Below are 24,830 nucleotides of genomic sequence, written 5' to 3' on the forward strand. Positions count from 1 at the left end.
ATAGTGTTGGGATTTGGTCTACCATCTTACTATTTGTTTCCTTTTGTTTTTTGTGTTTTTTACTCTTTTCATCTTTTTATGCCTTATTTAGGATAAATCAAATATTTTTGTTATCCTATTTTGTCTCCTCTCGGCTTTTTAGCTCTACTTCTATGTATTATTTTTTAGTCATTACTTTAAGGATTACAATATAAGTCCTCAGTTTCTTGGTGTCTCTTTTGATTAATATTATTCCACTTAACTTTTATCCTTTGTGCTATTATTGTCATGCGTTTTATTTTTACAAGTTACATAATATGCACTACTTTATTTTTGTTTCAAAGAGTCAGTTGTCCCTTAAGGAAATTAAGGAAAGGAAAAAATAGTATTTTATATACTCATATATTTACCATTTTCAGTGCTTTTTTTTTTTTTTCAGTCTTCTAGATCCAAATTCCCTTCTGGTAGCATTTTCCTGAAGCCTGAGGAATGTCCTTTATCATTTCTTGTAGTACAGGTCTGCTGATGACAAACTGTCTTCAGCTTTTTTTCACTGACAATGTCTTTATTTTGTCCCTATTTCTGAAGGATATTTTTCTCTGTGAAATCCTGGTTTGATTTTTTTTTCTTTTATCACTAGTAAAGATGGTGTTTTACTGTCTTCCAATCTCCTTTGATTTTTAAATGAAAAGTTAGCTATTCTTCTTAGGATTCTTCCATTTGTAGTAAGTTTTTTTTTCTGGCAGGTTTTAGTAATTTTATCTTTGATTTTAAGCATGTTGAATTCAAAAGCCCTGTAAGACATCCAAGAAGAAATAGGCATCTGACTATATAAAACAGAAGTTCAGAAAAGAAGCTGGGATTAATCTTAACAAAAATTCAGAACATCTTTGTTTTTCAGTTTGAATGGTTACGTATGAGGGTGGTTTTCTTTGCATTTGTCCTGCCTGGGTTTTGCTAACCTTGATAGATCTTTTGGTGGTGGTTTTATTTGTTTTTAATAATATTTGGAAATTTGGGGGGCATTCCTTCTTAAAATGTTTTTTCTGCCACATTTACTCTTTCTGGAATATTCCAATTACTTATAAATTAAACTGTTTCATGTTGTTCCATAGGTCACTAAAATGGCTGGTTTCCAACTATTTTCCTCCCTGTGCTTCACTTTGAATATTTCCTACTGGCATGTCTTTATTTTAACTGATACTCTCATTTAATAAAAATGTCCCATTGACTCCCTCCAGTGAATTTTTTTTCAGATAATGTATATTTTAATTATAAAATTTCTCTTCATTCATTTCTAAGTTTTAACATAATAACCAAAAATTCTCTTCTTCCATTGTTTCCGGTTTTTCCCTATTCTAATAGTTATTTTAAATACTAGACTACTAATGCCAGTATCTGGGTTCTCTGTGGGTCTATTCCTACTAACTGAGCTTTCTCTTGATTAGGAGTCACATTTTCCTATTTATTTTGATGCCTAGTAATTTTATTCTGAAGATTGTAGATGCTATTTTGTAGTTGTTACCATTTGTATTCTTCCCCTGAAGAGTATTGCATTTTATTCTAGCAGACAGTTAAATTACTGGTGGAGTTCCTTGATATTGTAGAGGCTTAGTCTATTTTGGTTTTGCTTTTAGTTCTAGAATATAGCCTTTGGTCTTGAGATGTAGCCCTTCTGGGTGTTCATGAAAATCCTGGAGTGTTTCCTAACCCCTTCTAAGTAGCAAGACTTGAACACCAAATTCTGAACTTGAAAACTGGGTAGCTGCTGAAACCTTCACCCATTTTTAGCATTCCAGCTGTTGCCTTCCCTTGGATACTTGAAATGCTGCCCTGTACAGTTGAGTTGGCCAAAAATCTGTATGCTGATTTTGGGTTTTCATCTATAGCAGTTCTGTTCTTTCCAGCATTCTTCTCGTCAATTTCTTTATATTCTGAGAGCCCAAACTCGGGCCTCTGGCTCCATAGCAGCTTTTTTTCCTGAGATCTGTCCCCCATGAAACCTATGAACAGGGGAGTACTCACAGGGGAAAATTTAATGAAATGTGGATATCACTTAATGGGCTTTCCATCTTTCAAGAGTCCTATTCCTTCCAGCTTTAGGTTGCTCTCCAGTGCCTTTAAGCAATTTTTTAAAATTGTTGTTCAGAATTTATAATAGCTATTGTTAGGAGGGTTATTCTGCTGTAAGCTTCTCCACTCTTACCTGAACCAGAACCTCATCATTTAGTGTTCACTACTCTTTGAGCAGTTGAATGTTAAAAAGAAGAAGAGAAAATAGTGTTAAAGCAGAATCTAGGATCGAGGGGTGTTTCCACACTGAGAAACACAAGCATGTTTCTAGTCAAAGAAGCAGGTGGCTCTAGAGAAAGAGACTGAGGTTGCAAAAGATGGAGAAGAGATGGCACTATTAGTGAGGGGATTAAATTGAGTGTAGCTTTGGTATATGCAAAAGAAAAGAGGAGGCAAGGGGATTTTGAAGTAGCAAGGACAGGAGATGAATGTGAAGGGGTCTCTTGTTAGACGAAAACATGAACTTATAAGGGCTGATAAAATTGAATTCAGGCTAACAGAATGCATAGGATGACTAAAGAATCAAGGTGGGAATAGTCAAGTGTCACTCCAGAGTTACTGGCTTTAGCTGCTTGTAGATGGCATGTTATTTAGTGAAAGGAATTTATGTGAAAAGGAATAAGTTAGGACAGAGGGTGGTGGTGGAGCTTATGAACTAAGGTTTGGACATGTTGAATTCAAAGGGCCAGTAAGAGACACAAAAAACTTTGATAGGCATCTGGACACATGGATCAGGACTTCAGAAGAGAGGTTGGGATGGAGATATTATTTAAAGGATACTGGCTTAAGGGGTGCCTGGGTGGCTCAGTCAGTTAAATGTCCAATTTCGGCTCAGGTCATGATCTTGCGGTTTGTGGGTTTGAGCCCCATATCAGGATCTGTGCTGCAAGCTCAGACCCTGGAGTCTACTTCAGCTTCTGTGTCTCCCTCTCTCTATGCCACTTCCTTGCTCACACTCTATCTGTCTCTCTCTCTCTCTCTCTCTCTCTCTCTCTCTCTCAAAAAAAAGCATTAACAAAAAAGAGAGATACTGGCATACAGCTAGTAAACCAAGCTATAACAGTGAGTGGAAATTAGGTGGATTAAGAAGTGGGAAGGCTCAGAAAATGTCAATATTTAAAAGTGAGTAGAGAAAGAGTAACATCACATAGAATGAGAAGGAGCATCCTGTGAGCTCAGTGGAAAAACAGGCATATGTGATGTCTGTGCCACAGAAAACACTTGCAGTGTCAAGAAAGGGGCATAGTCAATAGGGTAGAATGCCACCTGGAGGTCAAGTAATATAAGGATGGAATGTGTCCATAAGATGTGACCTGGAGGCCAGCAGCAGTCTCTGTGAGAGTTCTTTCAATGTAGTGTTGAAGGCAGGAGCCAATTTAGAGGAAATGAAGAGTAAGATGGAAATTAGAAAACAAAGGCAGCTCTTGCAGATTATCTTTAAAAGAGAGATAGTGATAGCTGGGGAGGGTTGGAGGATGGAGGGAGTTTTGTAATGGGAAAGACATAACCGTGTATGAACTTCAGTGGAGAAGGAGGAGGGGATACAGGGGAGGGAGGGGTTGGTCTGCTGTGAAAATTGCTCGTATAGTGGAAAAGGCTGGTATTAAGGACAGAGGAGGAACTCACTTTGAAGTAAAGGAAGAACTTCTGTGCCATTAAATAGGAAGGAAGAAGGCAGGGATGAGAGTAGATTTGTAGATTTTATGCATTTGGAAAGTGAGCTGCCTGGAGATGAGTGTAGGATTGCTGAGCAGTGTGTGGGCCCAGCATTGGGGGGCCAGTTGAAGTTGGTGACCGTGAATTTTTGTTGCTATCGATATTCGTTATATGTCCTCTTCTGCAGTCCTTAGCAGTCCCAGCACAGGCATGAAAAAAAAGGAGAGTTAATTCAGCCAGGGTCAAAGTGTTGCAGGTAAGTGTGATAAATGACAAAGGGATAAGAGAGTCTGGGAGGCTAGCCAATGAAATCTTGGAATTTAAGCTGAATGGTAGTGAAAAGAAATAAGAAATAAAGACCGTAATGAGAGCAGCTGAGTGAATAAGAAAGCACACTGGAAGATAAATGCTATGTTAGAGGTTTCAGAGCAGAGTGGTTTGGTTGAAAACATGATTCCTATGTCTGACCATGAGAGACAGTGGCTGAATTAGAGTATAGAAGATCATTGGTAAGAAGGAAGCAAAATAAATGAGAGGCCATAATAGATGATAGGTTATTCATATAATACATTAGTTTTCTATGGCTGCTGTAGCAAATTACCACACAATAGGTGGTGTGAAATAACAGAATTGATTCCCTTTAGCTCTGGAGGCTCAAATCTGAAGTCAGGTTTTGGCAGAGCCATAAGCCCTCCAAAGCCTCTGTGGGAGCGTCCCTCTTTGCCCATTCCAGTTTCTGGTAGCCCCATGTATTCTGTGGTTGATAACCGCATAACCCAAATTTCTACCTTCATCTTCACATGGTCCTTTTCTCTGTGTATCTGTCTTCACATGGTATTTTCCTCTTCCTTATAAAGACATCAGTCATACTGGATTGGGTCTCACCCTACTGACCTCATCTTATTTTGATTACATCTTCCAAGACCCTATTTCCAAATATAGTCATACTCACAAGTGCTGGGGGTTAGGTCTTCGTGTATTTTGAGAGGACACAATTCAACAAATAAAAATGTCAATGTTCAAATTACCAGTAGTAGAAATGAAAAGGGGCCAGAGAATTCAGTGAAGGGCAGGTCCAGGAAATACACAAACACCAGTGAGGGAGGGAGTGGAGGATGATGTTACCAGGAGTAGGAAGCTTAAAGAAGAGTAAGTTCTCTTCTTCTTAAGTTCTTTAAGAAGAGTAATGATCTAGAGACAGTCCTGGTGGGAAAGGACACAGAGCCTACCTCTTAATCTTCGGTCACCTGAGGTATCAGAGAATGAGCATCCTGTAATCGGGAACTCTCCAAGGGAAGTGGTGTCTTTTGGGAGTAGCTGGGTTTCATGTGTCCAGGCAGTATTCAGAGAGAAGGCAGAGGATGAATGATGGAACATGTTGACTGTGGAGTACACTTTCTAGAAGAGAGAAAGGGCTGAGTGAGGCGATTGGAGGGGTGAGAGCATTAAGGAAATGATCATACAGAAGAAGAAAACTAACACAGAAGAGAATTTACACTGTGGCAGTTGTCCAAGAAAACAAAGGTGACAGCCTTTGTGGGCTTAGCCTACAGTCTTCTGGAGGATGGTGGCCATTCAGTGGCATGCAGGAAATGGAGGCTGGATACTCATTCTGTTAGATGAGACCTTCTTTTTCTCTTAGCTGTCAGAGGATCTATTTTCATGGCCAAGCCTTGCTGTCTAACATGTGCAGGTGAACAGAATCGGTAGTATTCTGTACAGTCATGCCTATGTGGTGAGCTGGCCCTCGGGTGGGGTCCTGGTGGGGAGCAGGGTAGGCTCTCTGCATTGGGTGGCTACTCTACATCAGGTTATTGCTGACATTGGACCAGGCACTATTATTGTTTTGTGCAGGGAGGAAAACAAATTTCATTTCACATTGGGCCATCCATGAATTCACCCAGTTGAAGGGTTAGGGTAGAGGCCTAACTATGATCAGATTCTGAAAAACATGGCTCCAGTTCTTCTCAATTAGCAGCTAAACTATTTTCTTTGAGGAAGTTTTATTCTTACTTCTGTATCCATGTGGAGCCTCGTGCTCTGCTATTTTTAACTGTCAAGAGATGAGAAGGGAAACAGATATCCAAAGAAATAGCATAAAAGTCCTATGTAACACAGGTCAGGTTTATTAATGCATTTGTCATTTGCTGCTCTGAGGACCTCGTTAAAAAGGAAAAAAAGAAGTCCAATCTTTTAACCCCAAGATCTTTCCTCATCTATATTGTTCACCTTCCCACTTGAGTTATTAATACTGTTGTGATAACTGCTTGTGGAAAAACAAGTCCCCTGTTTTTATTTAAAGACAGTCTGTACCTTAGTGGTGGGAATCTTCACAAGAAAATTTATTCAGTGTGTAAAGTGGCACCATAGCTCTACTGTTCATTTGTCATTTACTTGTTCACAGTAGGCAAATGGCCCCAGGTGAATTAAGAAGAGGTATTAGTCATACCCAGGCACCTCTGCAGTACTTAGTACTTTGCTCTTCAGACCTAATAGCTGCTATTTTGATCTCGATTAGCAGTATTTTTCTTCCTGCATCAACTCCTGAACTTGCTATAATCACAGGGGGGGAAAAGCAAGTCTTTGTGATATAATTAGTATCTCTTTTTCATTCATTGCTTTTATATGGAAGAAACATGATGCATTGCATTTGTCTTAGAACTTGAATCTTAAGAACCCAAGCCGTGTCTATGTATCATTTTTATTTCCCATGGGTATTGTAAAACTTGAGGATAAAACTTAAGTCATGATTATGACCTTTTGTGTAATCTTTTGAAGTTATGGACATCTTGATAGTTCACAGACTGAACCATTTCTAAAGAACACTGGATGGAGATTTGAGAGAAGTGGTTTTGTTCTCTCTCCAGCGTGCTGTAAGATGTTAAACAAGATAACCTCTCAGGTCTGATTTTTGACCATCCTATGAGGAGAGGTTTGTAAAGGAAATGTTTAAATTTGTTTTAGAAGTTAAGATTTCCAGGCATTTAAGTTGACATCTTCTCCTTTTCAACAATTTGTGCAACAAGTTTATTCTTTAAAGCTTCATTCTAAATTTTTAACAGTGACCCTGAACAAACAAGAGGAATGGAAAAAATTGTATGAATCCTTTGCAAACAACATTTTGTTGGTTATTCATTTCCTGACATGCAACAAATAGGTGACTTTAAATAATTAAAACACACTGGAGAGTGAGCGTATTTTTGTTCTTCCACGTTTTTTTCAGGGAAGGAGTACAAAGTGTCCCTAATTCAGCCATTCCAGGATTTAGCGGCTTTCTCTGTTAGGATGTTTTCAAATAATTTTCTTTCCTTTTCACTTAAACTCAACTGAGCTTTATCCAAAATCTTTAGAAGATGCAAACAGCTGGTGTAATAAAGCTGTTTGTAAGCCTCTCTCAAACAGTTGGGGTTTTTTGTTTGTTTATTTGTTTGTTTGGTTGGTTTTTTTTAGCTATGGAGTGGTTGACAAAAACTCTTTGACCTAATGATCCATTTCTTATTGAAGCACTTTCATCAAGGATTTTTGCCCCAAGCCCTACTTGAGCACTTCAGTCTATATCCTAAGATATTTCTACTTCACAGCAGAAGAGATTGTCATCTCTTTGTGGTGGATCAGGTTTACTCCTGCCTCAGAGCGAAGATTGGGGAATAATCTCTAGCCCACCTCTTTCATCCCAGGAGCGGTCACTGGAGACAGAAATTTGGATGCAATCTGGGTCCAAACCATTTAACTCCTTTTACCTAAACATGGGGAGGGTTTTTAGAAATTAATGAAAGCTCTGAAACTGAGTCAACAAAGAAGCCTTAGTGTTATCTATCATTCAAGAAAACCTCTAGTAAACAGCTAAAGATGAATTTTGGTGACAAATAAGCCAAGAAAGATGAGAACTTTTTGATGTGCATGAGAAGGTTTCTGCAGCCTCCTCTGATCACTGTGTAAGTTGAAAACTAAGCGCTGTGGTTTTGCTCACTACCTGGCTTCCCAAGTGAGTTATGTCAAGAATGTTTTATCTTCAAAGATGATAACCCTGGCCAGCATTCAGGGGGTTTGGCACAGACCTCACCCAGAAGGGCAATGCTTCTCAAACTTAAATGAGCATAGTCTTCCATCCCCATCCTTGTCTTGGGTAGGGCCAGAAATTCTGCTTTTATTTTTCTTAACTTCTGTATGATTCTTAGGCAAGTAGTCCTCAGACTACACTTTCAGAAATAGTGCCAGTTGCAGTCATCAACGTTTAACTAAATGATGGTAAAGTAGCTAGCCAGCTTAGTGTGTAGATGTCATCACAAAATGAAGCAAATCCATGCCCTTGGTTTCATTGGCATCACATTCAAACTTCCCTACAGCCTGCTATGGAAAGTTCCCAGTTGCTATAGTAATGAATGAACTTACTTCTTTCCCAAAGTGTACAAGTTTAATAGGACGCCAAACATGACTTTCATCTCCATCTTACTCATGGAGAACATAAGGACAAATGCCCCTGGAGAGCAGCTGGATAATTTGAAGCATTTATCTTTATAGGGTCTTGACAGGCCTTGCTTAGGTCACTGTGAGCCAAGACTTTGCTTTCTGAGGTGTGTCACTGCTCCGTCAGTTTCTATCAATGTGTTCATTGTCTCTAGTGGAGCCAAGTTAACTCAACCATTATGTAATGGAGGTAACTCCTGATTATCTAGTAGGGAAGGGGAAAGGAAAGGCCATAATCTTCCCTGGAACACCTATTCCCCATCCTCATCGTTGATGATGAATCTTAGTAACCTGGGTTAGTTACTGGGCAGAGCTGAGAGGAAGGGAACTCAAGTGATGGCGCAGTCACGTGACCTTGAATGGTTGAGCAGAGGCAGTTGTGGACATGGTATTTCCTGGCCAGCTTTACTAGGTGCTGAGTGATGGGTTGGGCTCGGGTAGAAAGAGACCAAGTCTCTTAATGGTTTCTTTGTGTTGATCAGAGCTGGTTCATGCCCTGAGTGAAAGGGATTAGTGACTTCAGTGAGGGAACCTTTGGAGAGAATGAGATCCAATAGATCTTCACAGATCAGTAGCATTTTGTGATTGTCCAACTCATGCTTCCTGGTAGGAAGGACATTATCGAAGAAGACCTAACCCAAGGAGGTAATAGGCCTCTCTACTACCTCTCTAGTGAAGTAGTGCTTAGTTTTATTATTTATATCCCTGTGACTTACTCCATAACTGGAAGGCTGCATCTGCCATTTTGTCCATCTCTCCACTGCCCACCCCCCCCCCCCCCTTTGGCAACTATCCGTTCTCTGTATTTACAGTATGTCTTGTTTGTTTTTAGATTTGACATATAAGTGAAATCATATGGTTTTTGTCTTTCTTTGTCTTATTTCACAATAAGACATAATATCATGATACCCTCTAGGTCCATCCATATTGTCGCAAATGGCACGATCTCATTCCTTTTTATGGCTGAGTAATAGTTGTGTGTGTGTGTGTGTGTGTGTGTGTGTGTGTGTGTGTGTGTCTGCATCACATATTCTTTATCCATCATCTGTCATTGGACACTTAGGCTGCTTCTGTATCTTGACTGTTGTAAATAATGCTACAATAAACATAGGGGTACACGTATCATTTTGGATTAGTTTTTGTTTGTTTGTTTGTTTGTTTGTTTTCTTTGGGTAAATACCCAGTAGTGGAATTGCTGGGTCATATAGTAGTTCTGTTTTAAATTTTTTTGAGGAGCCCTCATATGATTTTCCACAGTAGCTGCACCAATTTACATTGCAACCAAGAGTGCACAAGGGTTCCTTGTTCTCCAAATCCTTGCCAACATTTACTTTTTATCTTTTTGATTCTAGCTATTCTGAGAGGTGGAAGGTGATCGCTCATTGTGGTTTTGGTTTGTATTTCCCTGATGATTAGTGATGTTGAGCATCTTTTCATGTATCTTGCCATTTGTATGTCATCTTTGGAAAATTTTCTATTCATGTTTTCTGCCCATTTTTTAATCAGATTATATTTTTTAGTGTTGAATTGTATACTCTTCTTATATATTTTGTGTATTAGCCCCTTATTTGGATATACTATTTGAAAATATCTTCTCCCAATCAGTAGGTTGCCTTTTAATTTTATTGTTTGTTTCCTTTGCTGTGCAAGAGCTTTTTCTTTTGGTACAGTTCCAGTAGTTTATTTTTTATTGTTTTTTTTAAAGCAGTGCTTATTATTAAGTGAATGTGTTTCTTGTTTATTTATTTATTTTGATCGAGAGTGGGGGAGGGACAGAGAGAGAGAGATTTCCAAGCAGGCTCTGTGTGTCAGCACAGAGCCTGAAGGGAGACTCGATCTCATGAACCATAAGATCATGACTTGAGCCGAGAATGAGAGCTGGACGCTCAAATGACTGAGCCACTCAGTGCCCTGTGAATGTTTTTAACTTACGCAGCCACTAACAGTGCTGACTCCCTGCTGTATGTACATGTTTTAAAATACCTGTGATGGGGCGCCTGGGTGGCTCAGTCATTTAAGCATCTGACTTCAGCTCAGTTCATGATCTCATGGTTTGTGAGTTTGAGCCCCACATCCGGCTCTGTACTGACAGCTTGGAGCTTAGAGCCTGCTTTGGATTCTGTGTCTTTCACTTTCTCTGCCCCTGCCCTGGGCATGCTGTCTGTCTCAAAAATAAATAAACATTAAAAAGAGTTTTTAATAAAAAAATAAATAAAATATCTGAGTACTACATGTCCCCTTGGAAGTGAGGGTATGTGGTACTAATCCTTGCATGTAGTGCTAATCTTTGTCAATGTGAGCATTTAATAGTAGTAGTTTAGCTCAGATGCTATGAGGCAGTTAGAATGGTTGGGGTCTTGGTCTCTATAAGGGGATAAAAGTACTTTTTCCATATTGGCAAAGAATATTTACCACTGTTACTTATCATCACAAACGCTTTTTATAACTGCAAATGTTACGAACATCTGTCCATATACTGCTGCCAAATTTTTTTTTAATTCAGAACTTAGTTTATAGTGATATGCTTATTTCTACCAAAGCAAAAACTTCGTGTCGTGGGTAAAACTAAAAGCTGCATTTCCACATTGGAATTTGGATTCAATCTGAGAGTGGGAAGGCGGCATTAGGAAAAAAAAAAAGGCAAGCCATTTGAAAGCCAAGCTGTTGTCCTTGCCCCTCATCCATGAGCTCTGTGCCCACTTGAGATCCTGAGTCTATGAGCCTCATGGAGCTGATGCACCTTAGGGAACTGCGCTTCGAGCACCCAGTGTCTCTGTTCTCTCTGTCAGCCTTCAGGTCCAGCTTGGCATTTTCTCTACTCCCGTGGGTTCCTCATAATGCTTTTCTCAACTGTCCCCTTCCTCTTATGTAATGAAAAGGCCAAGAGACACCAATTCTGTTCTGCAGCTGTTGAATACCACTGCTTTGGTAATAAAGAGCAGCCTCATCATGATTTCTAAACTCTTTAGCAACCATGTCATCGTGCAAAAGGGAGGAAGGAGCAAGTGAAATACAGAGGAATGCATGGTTGATACGGTGCTGGTCCATGTTCCTTCCACCAACACTAAAGTAAATCAAGCTTGAGACTAGGCTTTCCTACCAGCCCGCCCCCTCGGCTTTTTACCTTATCCTTTGGTGTTTCTGCCCATCATATCTCATTCTAACTCCATCATCCTGTACCCTGTGCTCCTCTTCTAGCTGATGTGTGTGCCCCTAACTTCTTCATGGAACATGGGACGTGCGCAGAGTTCATCTCCTTGCTGACAGGCTACCTGTCCTCTTTGCTGATCTCTACTATCTTTCTGATACACAAGCTCTTGAGAATAACAGTGTGTTTCTCTTGGTAGGCTCCCGCTGAAAACTAGAGATTTTAGAGTCTCTTTATTTATCCACAGACCTTGTTGAATTACCTGTCCCACTCATTAAGGAAGAGTTTTATTTATGGCCGTCTTTTTTAAGGACCATATAAAGAGTTGTTTTTTTGGTTATCTCTGTCCATAAACAGTAGGTATGTTTTGCTGTTCCTCTCCACAGCTTGTTTTTTCCCCCCAGATGCAAGTATTCCAAGTCTCCACCTTTTGGCACCTTTCCTAACATGCTGACCATGCCGGCCAGGGGGAAAAACTTGGCTCAATCAAGAACCAAACCAGCCATCCAGCCTGTCAGCTATGCTCTTTCCCAGCAGGCAGTTTTTATAAGCCAGCTGCCCAGCATTTTGTCTCTGGTTCTTTGGCTGCCCCTTCTTCCTTATTTTAAAGAACACCAGCTTCACAGCACTAATTTTTGCCAAGCCCTTGGTAACATTCTTCCTAACTGTGCCAGAAACAACTGATTCTTGGCAGAAGATAGGTGTCCTGGACACCTAGATGTTACTTTTGGTTGGGGCCATATCAGGCAAGATTATAAAAACAACAGTCATGTGGATTTCAAATTACCGGGTTATGCATTTGAAAGAAAATTTGATGTTTTGATGAACTGAATTCTTTATGGAAGCATTTAGAATGAGAATCAGCTACTTTCTAGGGACCCGAATTTACTTCTTTGGCCCTGTTGCTCTGAAGTGTCTCTCAAACTGGGGTCAGAGACCTCCTGCTTCAAAGTCACTTGGAATATTCTTTTAAAGTACCCATCTGGAGAAGGGTCCCAGGAATCTGAAATGTTAGCACTCTTACCCGGGAGATTCTTGGGCCCACCATATCTCTGCATAAATTCTTCCAGAACAGGCTTATTTGTGTTAGCTCTTAAGAGAAATCTCTGAGTATTATCAAAAGGATAGTTGATGTTGAAGCTGTTGCTTTCACTAAACATTCTCCCTAAGAGAGGCTAGACTGTGTTGTGTCTGCTGGTCAGTGTCAGTTAAACAGCCAATATCTGGATTCTTCACAGATGGGGCATAGAAACAGTGGTTGTGGGTGTTTTTAGTTCTTCCACAGTTTGGATTGGCATTCTCAGCGAGATTTTTGTCAAAGGATATTTGTCCTGCAATTTAGATGTCCTGCTTCTAGGTGGCAGTGGCATCTCCTTGGCATAGAAGTCATTTCAATACATGTTCTTTTTTTTTTTTTTTAATGTTTGTTTATTTTTGAGAGAGAGAGAGACAGAGAGACAGACAGAGTGTGAGTGAAGAAGGAGCGGAGAGAGAGGGAGACACAATCTGAAGCAGGCTCCAGGCTCTGAGCTGTCAGCACAGAGCCCGACATGGGGCTCGAACCCACGAACTGTGAGATCATGACCTGAGCCGAAGTCGAGCGCTTAACCGACCGAGCCACCCAGGCGCCTCAACAAGTGGTCTTCTTAAGTAAATATTTAGATCGCCAGTGGAAGGTTTTTGTTTTATTTTTTTTTTTAAGTATCAACACCTTTTTTTTTTTTAATTTTTTTTTTAACGTTTATTTATTTTTGAGACAGAGACAGAGCATGAACGGGGGAGGGTCAGAGAGAGGGAGACACAGAATCTGAAACAGGCTCCAGGCTCTGAGCTGTCAGCACAGAGCCCGACGCGGGGCTACAACTCACGGACCGCAAGATCATGACCTGAGCCGAAGTCGGCCGCTTAACCGACTGAGCCACCCAGGCGCCCCAAGTATCAACACCTTTTTATAACTTGATAAACTTCTCCCTTTTCCTTGCACATTATCAACTTATTCCATGCCTTTTCATGCTCTTGTCTTGGAGTAAACCTTAGGCCAGCACAGCATCACACGCTGCCATTGCTCACCCATGGCTGTGGGTATTTCTGCTTAGTAAGTCTCCTTCTGCTGCAGCAGTGATTTTCCATGGCTTTCAGTTCTTCCAGGGCAACTCCCTCATCTCTGCAATGAAGATGCACCTAGGGGCACCTGGGTGGCTCAGTCGATTTAGTGTCCAACTCTTGATTTTGGCTCAGGTCATGATCTTACAACTTGGGGAGTTGGAGCCCCATGTGGAGCTCTGCTCTGACAGTGCAGAGCCTGCTTGGGATTTTCTGTTTCCCTCTCTCTGCTCCTCCCGAACCTCTCTCAAAATAAACAAACATTAAAAAAAAGATGCATCTAGAAACAGGTGGATTCTGAGAGTGTCACATTCTTATAGTTGACTCCTCAGGCATCAGTCAGAAGGGAGCTTCTTGACTTCTTTTCAAAGATAATGACCTCTTCCTCCTCTTCCCAAAAAGAATTTTTTCCAATTGTATTATTCAATTTTTTCAGGGACACCTGGCTGGTTCAGTCACAAGAGGGTGTGATTCTTGATCTCGGGGTTGTGATTCCGAGCCCTGTGGTGGGTGTAGAGATTACTTAAAACTTTTAAAACAATGTGTGTACCTTACCACTTACATATAATGGCTTTTGTTGGCAAAAATATAAGCAAAAATTGGAACTTATCTGATTTAAATAGTCTGTGTCTATATTCAGAAAGACCTTCTATTCTTTTATCATAGCAAAGTATTAAAATAGAAGGAATTAAGTTTTGGGGTGCCTGGGTAGCTCAATCAGTTAAGCTTCCGACTTCAGCTCAGGTCATGATCTCATGGTTTGTGAGTTCAAGCCCCACATTGGGCTCTGTGCTGACAGCTTAGAGCCTGGAGCCTGCTTCAGATTCTGTGTCTCCCTCTCTCTCTGCCCCTCCCCAACTCACACTTTGTCTCTCTCCCTCTCTTTCTCAAAAATAAACATTAATTTTTTTTTGAGGAACCTCCACACTGTTTTCCAGAGTGGCTGCACCAATTTGCATTCCCACCAACATAGACCTACCCTATGACCTAGCAGTAGCACTGCTAGGAATTTACCCAAGGGATACAGGAGTACTGATACATAGGGGCACTTGTATCCCAATGTTTATAGCAGCACTCTCAACAATAGCCAAATTGTGGAAAGAGCCTAAATGTCCATCAACTGATGAATGGATAAAGAAAATGTGGTTTATATACACAATGGAATACTACGTGGCAATGAGAAAGAATGAAATATGGCCCTTTGTAGCAACATGGATGGAACTGGAGAGTGTGATGGTAAGTGAAATAAGCCATACAGAGAAAGACAGATACCATATGGTTTCACTCTTATGTGGATCCTGAGAAACTTAACAGAAACCCATGGGGATGGGGGAGGGGAAGGGAAAAAAAAAAGAGGTTAGAGTGGAAGAGAGCCAAAGCATAAGAGACTCTTAAAAACTGAGAACAAACTGAGGGTTGATGGGGGGTGGGGGGGGGAGGGTGATGGGTATTGAGGAGGGCACCTTTTGGGATGAGCGCTGGGTGTTGTATGGAAACCAATTTGACAATAAACTTCATATATTGAAAAAAATAAACATTAAAACAAAAGAAAAGAAAAAATTAAGTTTGTACACATTTTTAACCTTGTTTCATGAGAACAGTTCTTAACACAGACAGGCAAAGTCTGTTCCCTCAAAATATCTACAATCTGCATATGTACATGTTTTTATAATCTTCACATACATATCCTTGGTGGAAACCGGCCCCCTCATGGCCAGAATTGAATTGCCTTTTGGAAGACAGCACTTACATGGTCAGTCAGTCTGAGATTGTGGAACTATGTATGGTCTTTCTTGCCAGAAATCTCAGTTTTACAAAGCTCTTGAGCCCTGATTGTCTCCCTAACTGTAGTCATAGCCTTTGTATTCCCAGTGGCCGTTCTAAAATAGAGAATTCTTTCTGAGAGAGTCAAGAATCTAATATGAAGCCCTTAACTTCTTATTAAAGTATAAGAGTTGAGAGGAGGAAGCATAGGAAAATTCTGCAAGCTTGGCATAGGGATGGCATCTTCTCTTTACAGGAGAAGGGGCAAAGGATCAGTCAGAAAGAGTTGAGTTTGAAATTGGTAATTGAAAAGCCATTTCCAGGGTGTGATTGTGAGGAAGTGTTTTAGCCTTTCTGAGTCTGTTTTCTTATCTGTAAATTGGCTATAATCTTTTCCCTAAGGGTTGAAGTTAGAGTTAAGTGAGAGAATATATATATAAAGAATTCACAATTTCTGGTAAAATTATATAGATGAGTAAGTAGATATAGTTAAAATATATATACGGGTTCTATTTTTGTTTCTCCACTTACCCATGTAAGTTTTACCTAATTCCTTTGTATTGCAGTTGAGTTGCCTCTAAAATAATTGTAAAAACCATCTTCCATTTTCATAGAAATCTAGATACTAGGCAACATCTTCAGATTTAAACATTCACTGTATAACTTCTTTCATTATAATCTATCAAAAACTTAGCAGAGGTGGCAAAGATAGGTTTAAAAAGCACTTACCTGTGTAAATACTTAAACCTGTTTGGGACAAGATGTGGGTGTTAGTTTGGTTGGTGGCTAGTTCTGTCTTTGAAGCATAAACACAATACAAATAATTATGTGTTATCAATAGTAGAGAGGAAGTCCACAAATGAGCTCATGTCTGCTGTAGGTGGATGAGATCATGTCTGTGTAGTGCTTAAAACTCCTGAAATTCAAGCTTACGCATGCCATCTCTGGCTATCTTGATGCTATCCCATGGAGAATTGGTCTTATCCAATGCCACTCTGCACCCAACTGGAACATCTTCTAGAGGAGAGATTAATTTTCTATGCCAGGAGGCTAGGGATGCCTTCTCATTGATGGTCTTTGAGTTAGGACTATATCAAGCCATCATAGGGTGATGGTTATTAGTCTTTTTTTGAGGTGGTGCGGTGAAATGGAACAAACACAATAGACACCAGGCCACTGGGGACTGGCTCTACCTCTGCCTATTTCTAGCAGACATAGTGCGACTAAAGAAATAGACTTCCTTTGTATTCACACTTTTAAATCTACAGCTATGAGAATAACCACGAGCCATATTTATTCTTGGACTAGGCTACCTCAAGCAGCATGAGTAGAGCATGAAGGTAATAATTGAGATACCATCCTCATTAATAAAATTCAGAAGTTTCAAGTCTTCTGAATAGAAATGTCCTATTGGTGAGAGCTGGCTTATCAAGGACCCTCTGCTTTGCCCCCAGCTTTGCTTCTGTCTTGTGGTTCTCCTGTTTTATTGCCCCTATTACTGTCCCATTGACCATACTGAGGCACCTTGCTTTAATATTTTGGCTCATTTGTAGACCAAAATTCTTTGCTCAATTTATGTAATCAAGCCAAAACAGGCCAGAGCTTCAAAAAAAATTGTTAAACACTAAGGAATAACAGAAGAAAAATTAAAATGGAAGGTCAAATACATTCCAACATTCTAGCTTAAAGTTTCAGATTCTTATGCAATTAATATACTCACTCTTTGGGCCCCATTTACATGGAATCCCAGAGGAAAGAATGAACTGTCTGGGTCCCTTACTTCCTACCTAAGACCTATCGTTGGTTGGATGCTTCTGTACCATCTGCCCAAGAACTTCCCACTGGCTATGCTGATTTCTTCATAATGTGGATCAAAGAATGTGAGATGCACTTCGCTCAGCTCCTTCAGCTCTGACTACTTAGTTTTGGCCTCTGTTTTTACAGTCCTTACTTCTCCTCCAGATAACTGGAATTAGTAATGGCCTATCCATTGCAGTGGGGCTGAGTCCATATAAACTCATCAGCACATAAGTATAATACAGCCTCAAGCTCATGCATCTAACTGCTCAGTCCTGGGACTGGAGTGGGAGGTATATGTAGAAAAACTAGTAAACAGAAGTTATTCTTTCTATTTTCTCTGTGCCCTCCCTGTACTGACTCATGATACTTGCAAGTGCTTGACCTTTTCCTTTAAGGAGTTGGGTGAAAAAAGCAAAGTAAAGACAGAGGTTCTATGAAGCTCATAACTTAAAAATGCTGGTTTCATTAATGGAATTGTAAACAGAAGGGAGGAGGGCACCTGGGTGGCTCAGTCAGTTAAGCATCCGACTTCAGCTCAGGTCATGATCTCACAGTTCGAGCTCCTTGTCGGGCTTTGTGCTGACAGCTCAGAGCCTAGAGCCTGCTTCAGATTCTGTGTCTCTCTCTCTCTGTTCTTACCCTGCTGGCGCTCTCTCTCTCTCTCTCTCTCTCTCTCAAAAATAAATAAAAAGATTTTTAAAAATTTAAAAAAACATAATGTTCTATAAACAGAAGAGAGGAATACACACAAGAAAATGGAAAAAATAACTCTCGCATCTTGTGCGTTGTTAAACAAAAATTTGTGTTTCTTTTTATGTGCCAAGAACTTCTTGTGCACAAAAACTTTCTTGAGGCCAACCTCCAGTCTGGGCTGGGCTTTCCTAATCACAACATTGCTAAGAAGGCTGTGTGTGTTGCAGGAAGTATCACTCATACCCCTCAGTTTAGCATTGAATATTCTCTTTTGCATTGTTTTATAAAGTTTCATGTACAGTAGATGTCTCTTCAAATAGGTTAAAAACTCCTTAAAGGACAGAAACACTGCCTTTTGTCTTTTGTTCCCCACAGCAGCTAGTGCAGTACTGAATGTTGTTATGCTCTCCTAATACCGGCTGACGGCTTAAATGGACATGGGAAAGGAAAGTGAGGTTAATTGAGCTGACTGTGGTGGCTGGGTCTCGATGAATTCTCCAATGGAGAATATATGTTACTTTCGCATATTCCCACTCTTTTCCCAGATGAGCCTTACTCTGCTGACGTCTGTGGGCATACCCATACGCAGCCACTCTCCCGTCATCATTCTGTTGACCCAAAAGGGAGAGTCCAGTGGACAATTTGCCAAGTGTAACTACGGTCTCTGTGGTTCTTAGGATACTTGGTGTGGCTTATTCTTGCTGATTCCTACCCTTTTTACACTCTTTCTCATCCTAGAAACACCTGTTGTCTTCGCCTTTTTCATCTCCTATATCCAACTGATCATCAGGTCTTATCTCTCCTACTTTCTCAAGATTTTCCAAATTCATTCTCTTATTTCCATCTCCGGTGTGATTACTGTAAGTTGTGCTATTCTCACCTCATAACCAGTTTATGGCAACAACCTCGTAATTAGTTTCTCTGCCTTGGTCTAGCCTCCTTCAGACTAGATCCACAATGGTCTTTCAAAGCTGAAAGTTTGGTTAGATGACCTTCAGCATAACTTCCTTTAATGGTGTTCTGTTGCTCTGAAGATAAAGTCCAAACTCCTTGACAAGAGAACTCAGGATCCTCTTGGTCTAATGCTTACTTCTTCCTCAGCCTTACTTCTCACCTCCCTTTGTTTCCTTCCCTCTCCTTCCCCTTCCCCCACTCCTTCCCATCTTTCCACCTCAGTCACGTTAAATTCTGTATGCTTCCTCACTTGTTTTCTTACTCACCCTGGGCCTATCAAAACCTACTTTGGAAATTGTCCATTGGCTTCCCTGATACCCCCCCCTTGACCACACAACCTTGAAGGGTGGGGAATTTGCCTTATCCTTAAACAAAATAAGAACTTCAACTACACTAGATGTATAAATGAACATTTAAGTGAGTTATTGATGTTTTGATTTCACTGCTCTGTGATGGATAATATCTGACGTTATTTAAGTTTATTTTGAGCAAGTGCAAGGAAGACAGCAGGGGCTGGGCCAAGAGAGGGAAAGAGAATCCCAGGAAGGCTTCATGGTGTCAGTGCAGAGCCTGACACAGGGCTTGAACCCACGAACTGTGAGATCATGACCTGAGCTGAGATCAAGAGTTGGACATTTCACTGACTGAGCCACCCAGGCACCCCTGACATTTATTATTTCTATGTAGCAGACCCTATTTGAAGTTCTTTAAACAAAAAGTGTCATTCTGAGAAGTGGTTACTATAATGTCTCTATTTTATAGATAAGGAAACTGAGGCACAGAGAAACTAAGGTACCTGCTTATCCTCATTAAACCAATAAGCAGTTGAACAGTTACAGGACCTCAGGCATTCCTATGCTAGAGTATTCACTATTAACTAATAGGACCTGTATTTTAATTCAGAGCTATTGATAACATTTCTAGGGGGTATCATTAAGGCACGACCGTGTGAGAACTGGATAAACAGAGAAGTTGAACAAGAGCCGAGATAATGAAACAGTTGGGGAAAGGGTCCAGCCAGGCAGGTGAGTGCTCAGTACAGTTTGTATGAACCCACAGCCACCATGAGCCACATACTCTCAGGTAGTCTTCTAGGACACACTCAATTCAAGAAGACTGAAGTTGAGTACTTGCTCTTTTTTGTACTGGGGATACCAAAAATAGAAAAAGACACAGATTTTTCAAGATTCCCACAATCTAGTGAAATAGACCGTACTGCATAAAGAATCCTGTAACCGGAACAGAGTGTGGTTAACAGTGTAGTAGAGGGGTGACAGCCCTCCTTGTAACTGACTCCCTTCTTCATATCCCCCAGAGCTTGGCTAGAACAAGCTAGCACGGTGCTGAGAGCATGTTGTGAGGTGCTAGGTAGAAAAATGCTATGTGAACTTAACAATGAGCTTATCAGATTGCCACCATCTTGGTTTTAGTGAGCCCCAGAAAAAAACATGTTGAGTGCAGTGAGGAAGATGTTACATAGATTTATGGAAAATGGGAAGTCCGTAGGCCTTCCCTTCTTTGACTTTCCATAGCAGAGCTAAATTAATACCTAGTTCCTGGCTTTCTCTGCGCCCTGGAATCTCAAGGTTTTCTGTAGGACATTTGAGAATGGAGTGCGTCTCCAGGCAAAGGACAGGGCTGGGAAGAGAGATGAAGAGCTATTTCAGAACAGATGTCAACAGAGCCCTTCTGTCCGTGCTGAGAATCTGTAAACACATGCCGCATGCCTGCCAGGCAGAGTGACTGAGGCACAGGCTCCAGAGCACAGAGACAATGAGTTGACCTCCTAGGAGACTTGCTCGCTGCAAACAAATTAGCTTTGATGGACGAGTGGCCTTTGCTCATTCTTAAAGAACGTGGAGGTGGGACCTGAGGCCTGTGTGGAGTTTAATTAAGGATGGCAGCTGAGGTAGCAGGTCAGATGGTTCTGTGCTCTGGACTCCGTTTATGTTACAAGTTACTACTTGCATTTTGTTTTCCTCCAGATACTCCTGTTGCCCCGTCTTCTCCCTTGCCACTGCCCACGTGTTGCTCTGTGTGCTGTTAGACGAGGGTGAACTTATCCCCAAGCGTAGGCTCCAGGAAGGGGCCACACTTGAGTGGTAGAGACACTGAACTGTAAGGAAACTGTGTAAGCCAGTGCAGGTACAGTGCTCTCATTTGAGGTGCTTTCTCCCTGTGCCCTCTCTGTCGCATTTCAGTGTGCCCATCTGTACCAGCAGTTAAGTCATGACCACCTTAGGGCTTTTAATATCTGGAAGGAAAAGAAAATCATAATTGGCATGTCTAGTCTCCGTATTATTGGTGGTCCTCCATCAGAATAGATGATGGCAGTGCTGGGGGAGTGCTCCTGTGGACCGGACGCAGGAGAGAAAGAAGGGGGACTTCGAATCCCCTGGTCTCCTGTCAGGGCGGGATCTCTAGCTCTGAGGACTGTGAAAGTTTTTGTCAAAGGAGAGTGGGCTAGATATGGTGGTTGTAAAAGTGAGAGTGAATGTTGAATTAGCCAAAAAGTGCCCTTTAAAGTACCAACCGTAACTGCAGACCTTCCTAAATAGAAAATCTCCAAACCACATGCTTTAGTGAAGAGGAATAAACACTTAAACTCCGGTCCTTTTGCTTCCTATTCTGGTGACTTGAGATCCGGGTAGACAAAGTGGTGGAAAAAAAAAAAATCTCTGTAAAATTCTCTGCGATGGCACCATATTTGGGGAAACTGAGCTGAGCGATATGTTTATGGTGTAAGGCCTTTAGGGAAATGCTTTATCATACTGTATGCTGCTTAAAATGTTGCTCTCTGTGCTCCGGAAGCCCTTTGTGGACATGACGCTCTGCCCTGCATTAACAGTTGCTTGCTTGCTCAAGTCCCATACAGATGAGTTAATTACCTGCGGCAAGAACAGACTTTGAAAACAAAGCGAGGAATATATATATATTATATATAAATAAAGCTGTAGTGTCCTGGTAGTTTCTCCTATCATAACTTTCATAAAAAGTTATGCATTAACTTTTTATGCATTAACATAAAAAGCCCTGCATTAACAGTTGCTTGCTTGCTTGCTCAAGTCCCATACAGATGAGTTAATTACCTGCGGCAAGAACAGACTTTGAAAACAAAGCGAGGAATATATATATATATATATATTTGAAAACAAAGCGAGGAATATATTATATATATATAAAAGCTGTAGTGTCCTGGTAGTTTCTCCTATCATAACTTTCATAAAAAGAATTGGGCAATTTTGTGTAATACCATAATTCTAGGAAGACTAGGTTTTTAAGATTTCAGAATATGGGGACCCTGAGGAGAAACGTACTTAGTGGAGAAGTCCTCAAAATGGGATAGGGTTACACATTCTTGGCCTGGGGGTCTGCAAACTTTAATGAAGGGAGATAATAGGCCCAAGTAGAACATCATTTTATTTGAGGACATTGAGTTTGGGAAGAGGGCTGAAGAGTATACAAAATGCCTCCAATTAAAGGAAACTTAGAGATTACCATTTCATTATTTTAAAAAAGAAAATGTTGAAGTCAGAGAGGTTATCTGTGCTTTAGTAGCAGGCTGGCTTGATCTTTTAAATTGGAGCTCCATGGAAACAGCTCTACCTGTCTGAGTGTTAGACATAAGCTGTTGGTGACTTCTGGCCCTCATTCCTCATTCCTGTTCTCCTCTCCTAGTGTCAGTGTTCTCCAGTATCCCGTAGGAAACAAAGGCTTGGCGTGCAAAGTGATTATAAGCTATATTCCTAAGGAAGATGGTATATCATGAAACTGGATTGTAAGCTCCTACAGAGCAATGTCTTTGTATCCTTCTCAATACCCTGTACTGTGTTTTATATAAATGTAATACTTAAATATTTGCTGATTGAAAACATCCTAGTGGTGAAAAATGTCTTTAATATTTCCATCAGTGGCAAGAATCGTGTAGAGTTAAGTATATAGACTTTGGGGACAGACTGCCTGGATTTGAATCCAACTTTGCCAAATAGAAGCCATGACCTTAGGCATGTGACCTAACTTCTCTGTTCCTTAGTTTCCTTGGCTGTAAACTGGAATGTGAATAATTCCTATCATACAGGGTGGTTGTAAGGATTAAATGGGCTAATATATTCAAAGCACCTAAAACAGGGCCTGGCACAGAGAAAATAGTCAGTGAGCATTAGCTATTACTAGTCAGTATGCAGCAAAGGCTGTCTTTAACTATTGTTGAGAAATGTTCCAGAACAAGTACAAATATTAATATCACTGGAGCACATAATAAATTAGAATGATTGTTGTAGGGGCCATCAGTTCTTTTAGTTCTGGACATTTCTTGTTGAGAATTATATTTATATAGCTCTTAATCCCCCTAATGCCCCTTTTTATAGTGCAGCATCCAGGTTTTCTTTTTTCTTTTTCTTTTATTTATGTTGAGAGAGAGAGAGAGAGAGAGAGAGAGAGCAAGGGAAGGGTGGAGAGAGAGAGAACCCCTTGCAGGCTCTGCACTGCCAGTGCACAGCCTGATGCAGGACTAAAACCCACAAACTGTGGGACCATGACCCAAGATGAAACCAAGAGTCAGACACTCAACCCGCTGAGGCACCCAGGCACCCCAGTATCCAGGTTTTCTTAACAAGTAAATAGATTACCTATCGTGTCACTACTGTCTAGAGCCACACTGTGGTGTGTCCACTGTCCTCTTACAAATTATTGTGAATGATATCTCAGTGGCCCTCTTCCTTTGGTCCTACTCAGGCATCAGTATAGATCAGTATATCTTTACTTTGCCTTCTTCAGCAAGGCTGTATGTGTGTTCTTCTATGTGTACTACCAGCCTCACTGAAGTTGCTCCTGACATCTTGGTCACTGTTTCCTTGAGACTTAGACATTTTCTTCTCCTCATCCTTTAGAATTCAGCTTGAAACCCATCTTAACTTGAATAAGAGAAGGCTACCTTTTATATTCCTATTCATCCATCCACCCACCCACCCACCTGTCACTTTGATTCATAGGCTTTTTGCCCTTGAGATGTTATTGTGTGATTGGTCCCCTACTGATATGAGTAGGTATCCTCATTCTGGTTTTATTCCCACAGTATGTTCCTCCAGATCTCTGCGTCTGCAATTTTGTGCTGGAACAGTCCCTCTCTGTGAGAGCTCTGCAGGAAATGCTTGCCAATACAGGTGAAAATGGCGGCGAAGGGGTGAGTACCTGATTTACATCCTAAATGGGGATTGGGACACACCGTAGCCCAAAAGTACATACTTCATTTCATTCCTCCAGTTTTGAACTGGAAAACCTTAGGACCTTGAGCTGATCCACATAAATCTTTCTGTGTTTGATTTCTTTTATTGACCACCCCTAATCCTGCTTCCTTTGGATTAACCAACGTCCACCAGAAAATGGAAGATATCACCATTTACGCTGCATACGCAGGCCATAGGACATTGAACCTACTCCTCTTTCCTAACCCATGATCCGCCAGAAAATGTGAGAAGGGCGTTGAGATGGAGGGTGCTTGTTGGGCAGTTCTTTTTTCTTGGGAAAGTCTCATCAGAGGTTTATGACTGCCCCAATGAAGTATCCTGTAGAATTCAGTCTTTGCCTTCCGGGACTCCACAGTTTCATTTATGATGAAAAAATATAGAGCTGTCTTGACTTTCTATTGTTAGAAGAATGGTCCCTGACTATAAAACTGAGGGACTGTACTCCATAGCTCCCGTGTCAGAAGGTCTTTGATCACAGACTTCAGAATAATTTTGATTCTTTCCCAAATGACCCACATCAATTTGTATCTATTTATCATCGGGTATTTTAATTCTGTGGCCTGAATATCTCAAATACAAATATCTCTTTCCATCCCCCTCAGATATTGCACTAGATGACTATCCTGTCTTCCAGACTACACCAACAGCTTACTAACTGCTTTGATTTCTTTTATACCTAACCACACATGCACCCCTGTGCTGCCATTCTATTTCATTGAGCTATCCTAATGTTCTTTCCAAAATGCAGATCTAGTCATTTTACTTCCCTGTTTTAAAACTCTTTGTCTTCCCATTATCTTGAGAAAAAGTCTAAATTCCTTAACTAGACAAAAAGACTTTCTGGATTTGTTCACCCTGCTCACCTTTCCTGCCCTGTCCCTCACCACTTCCCCCCAGGCACTCAGTGTTCCAGCCATATTGAATTCCTTTCACTTCCTCTAACATAG

At 40.8% G+C, this 24,830-nt stretch overlaps 1 protein-coding gene across 1 annotated transcript in view; it reads left to right on the forward strand.

Moving 5' to 3' along the window:
- RYR3 (ryanodine receptor 3) overlaps nucleotides 1–24,830 on the forward strand; it is a 524,410-nt gene that overhangs the window by 174,211 nt on the left and 325,369 nt on the right. Inside the window, exon 3 of the mRNA XM_081795893.1 lies at nucleotides 23,712–23,819. Within this exon, the coding sequence (XP_081652019.1) occupies nucleotides 23,712–23,819 (108 nt within the window). The remainder of the gene's footprint in view (nucleotides 1–23,711; nucleotides 23,820–24,830) is intronic.

This window comes from Panthera onca, chromosome B3 (assembly GCF_046562875.1).
Source record: "Panthera onca isolate mPanOnc1 chromosome B3, mPanOnc1 haplotype 2, whole genome shotgun sequence".
In the NCBI taxonomy this organism is placed as follows: Eukaryota; Metazoa; Chordata; class Mammalia; order Carnivora; family Felidae; genus Panthera; species Panthera onca.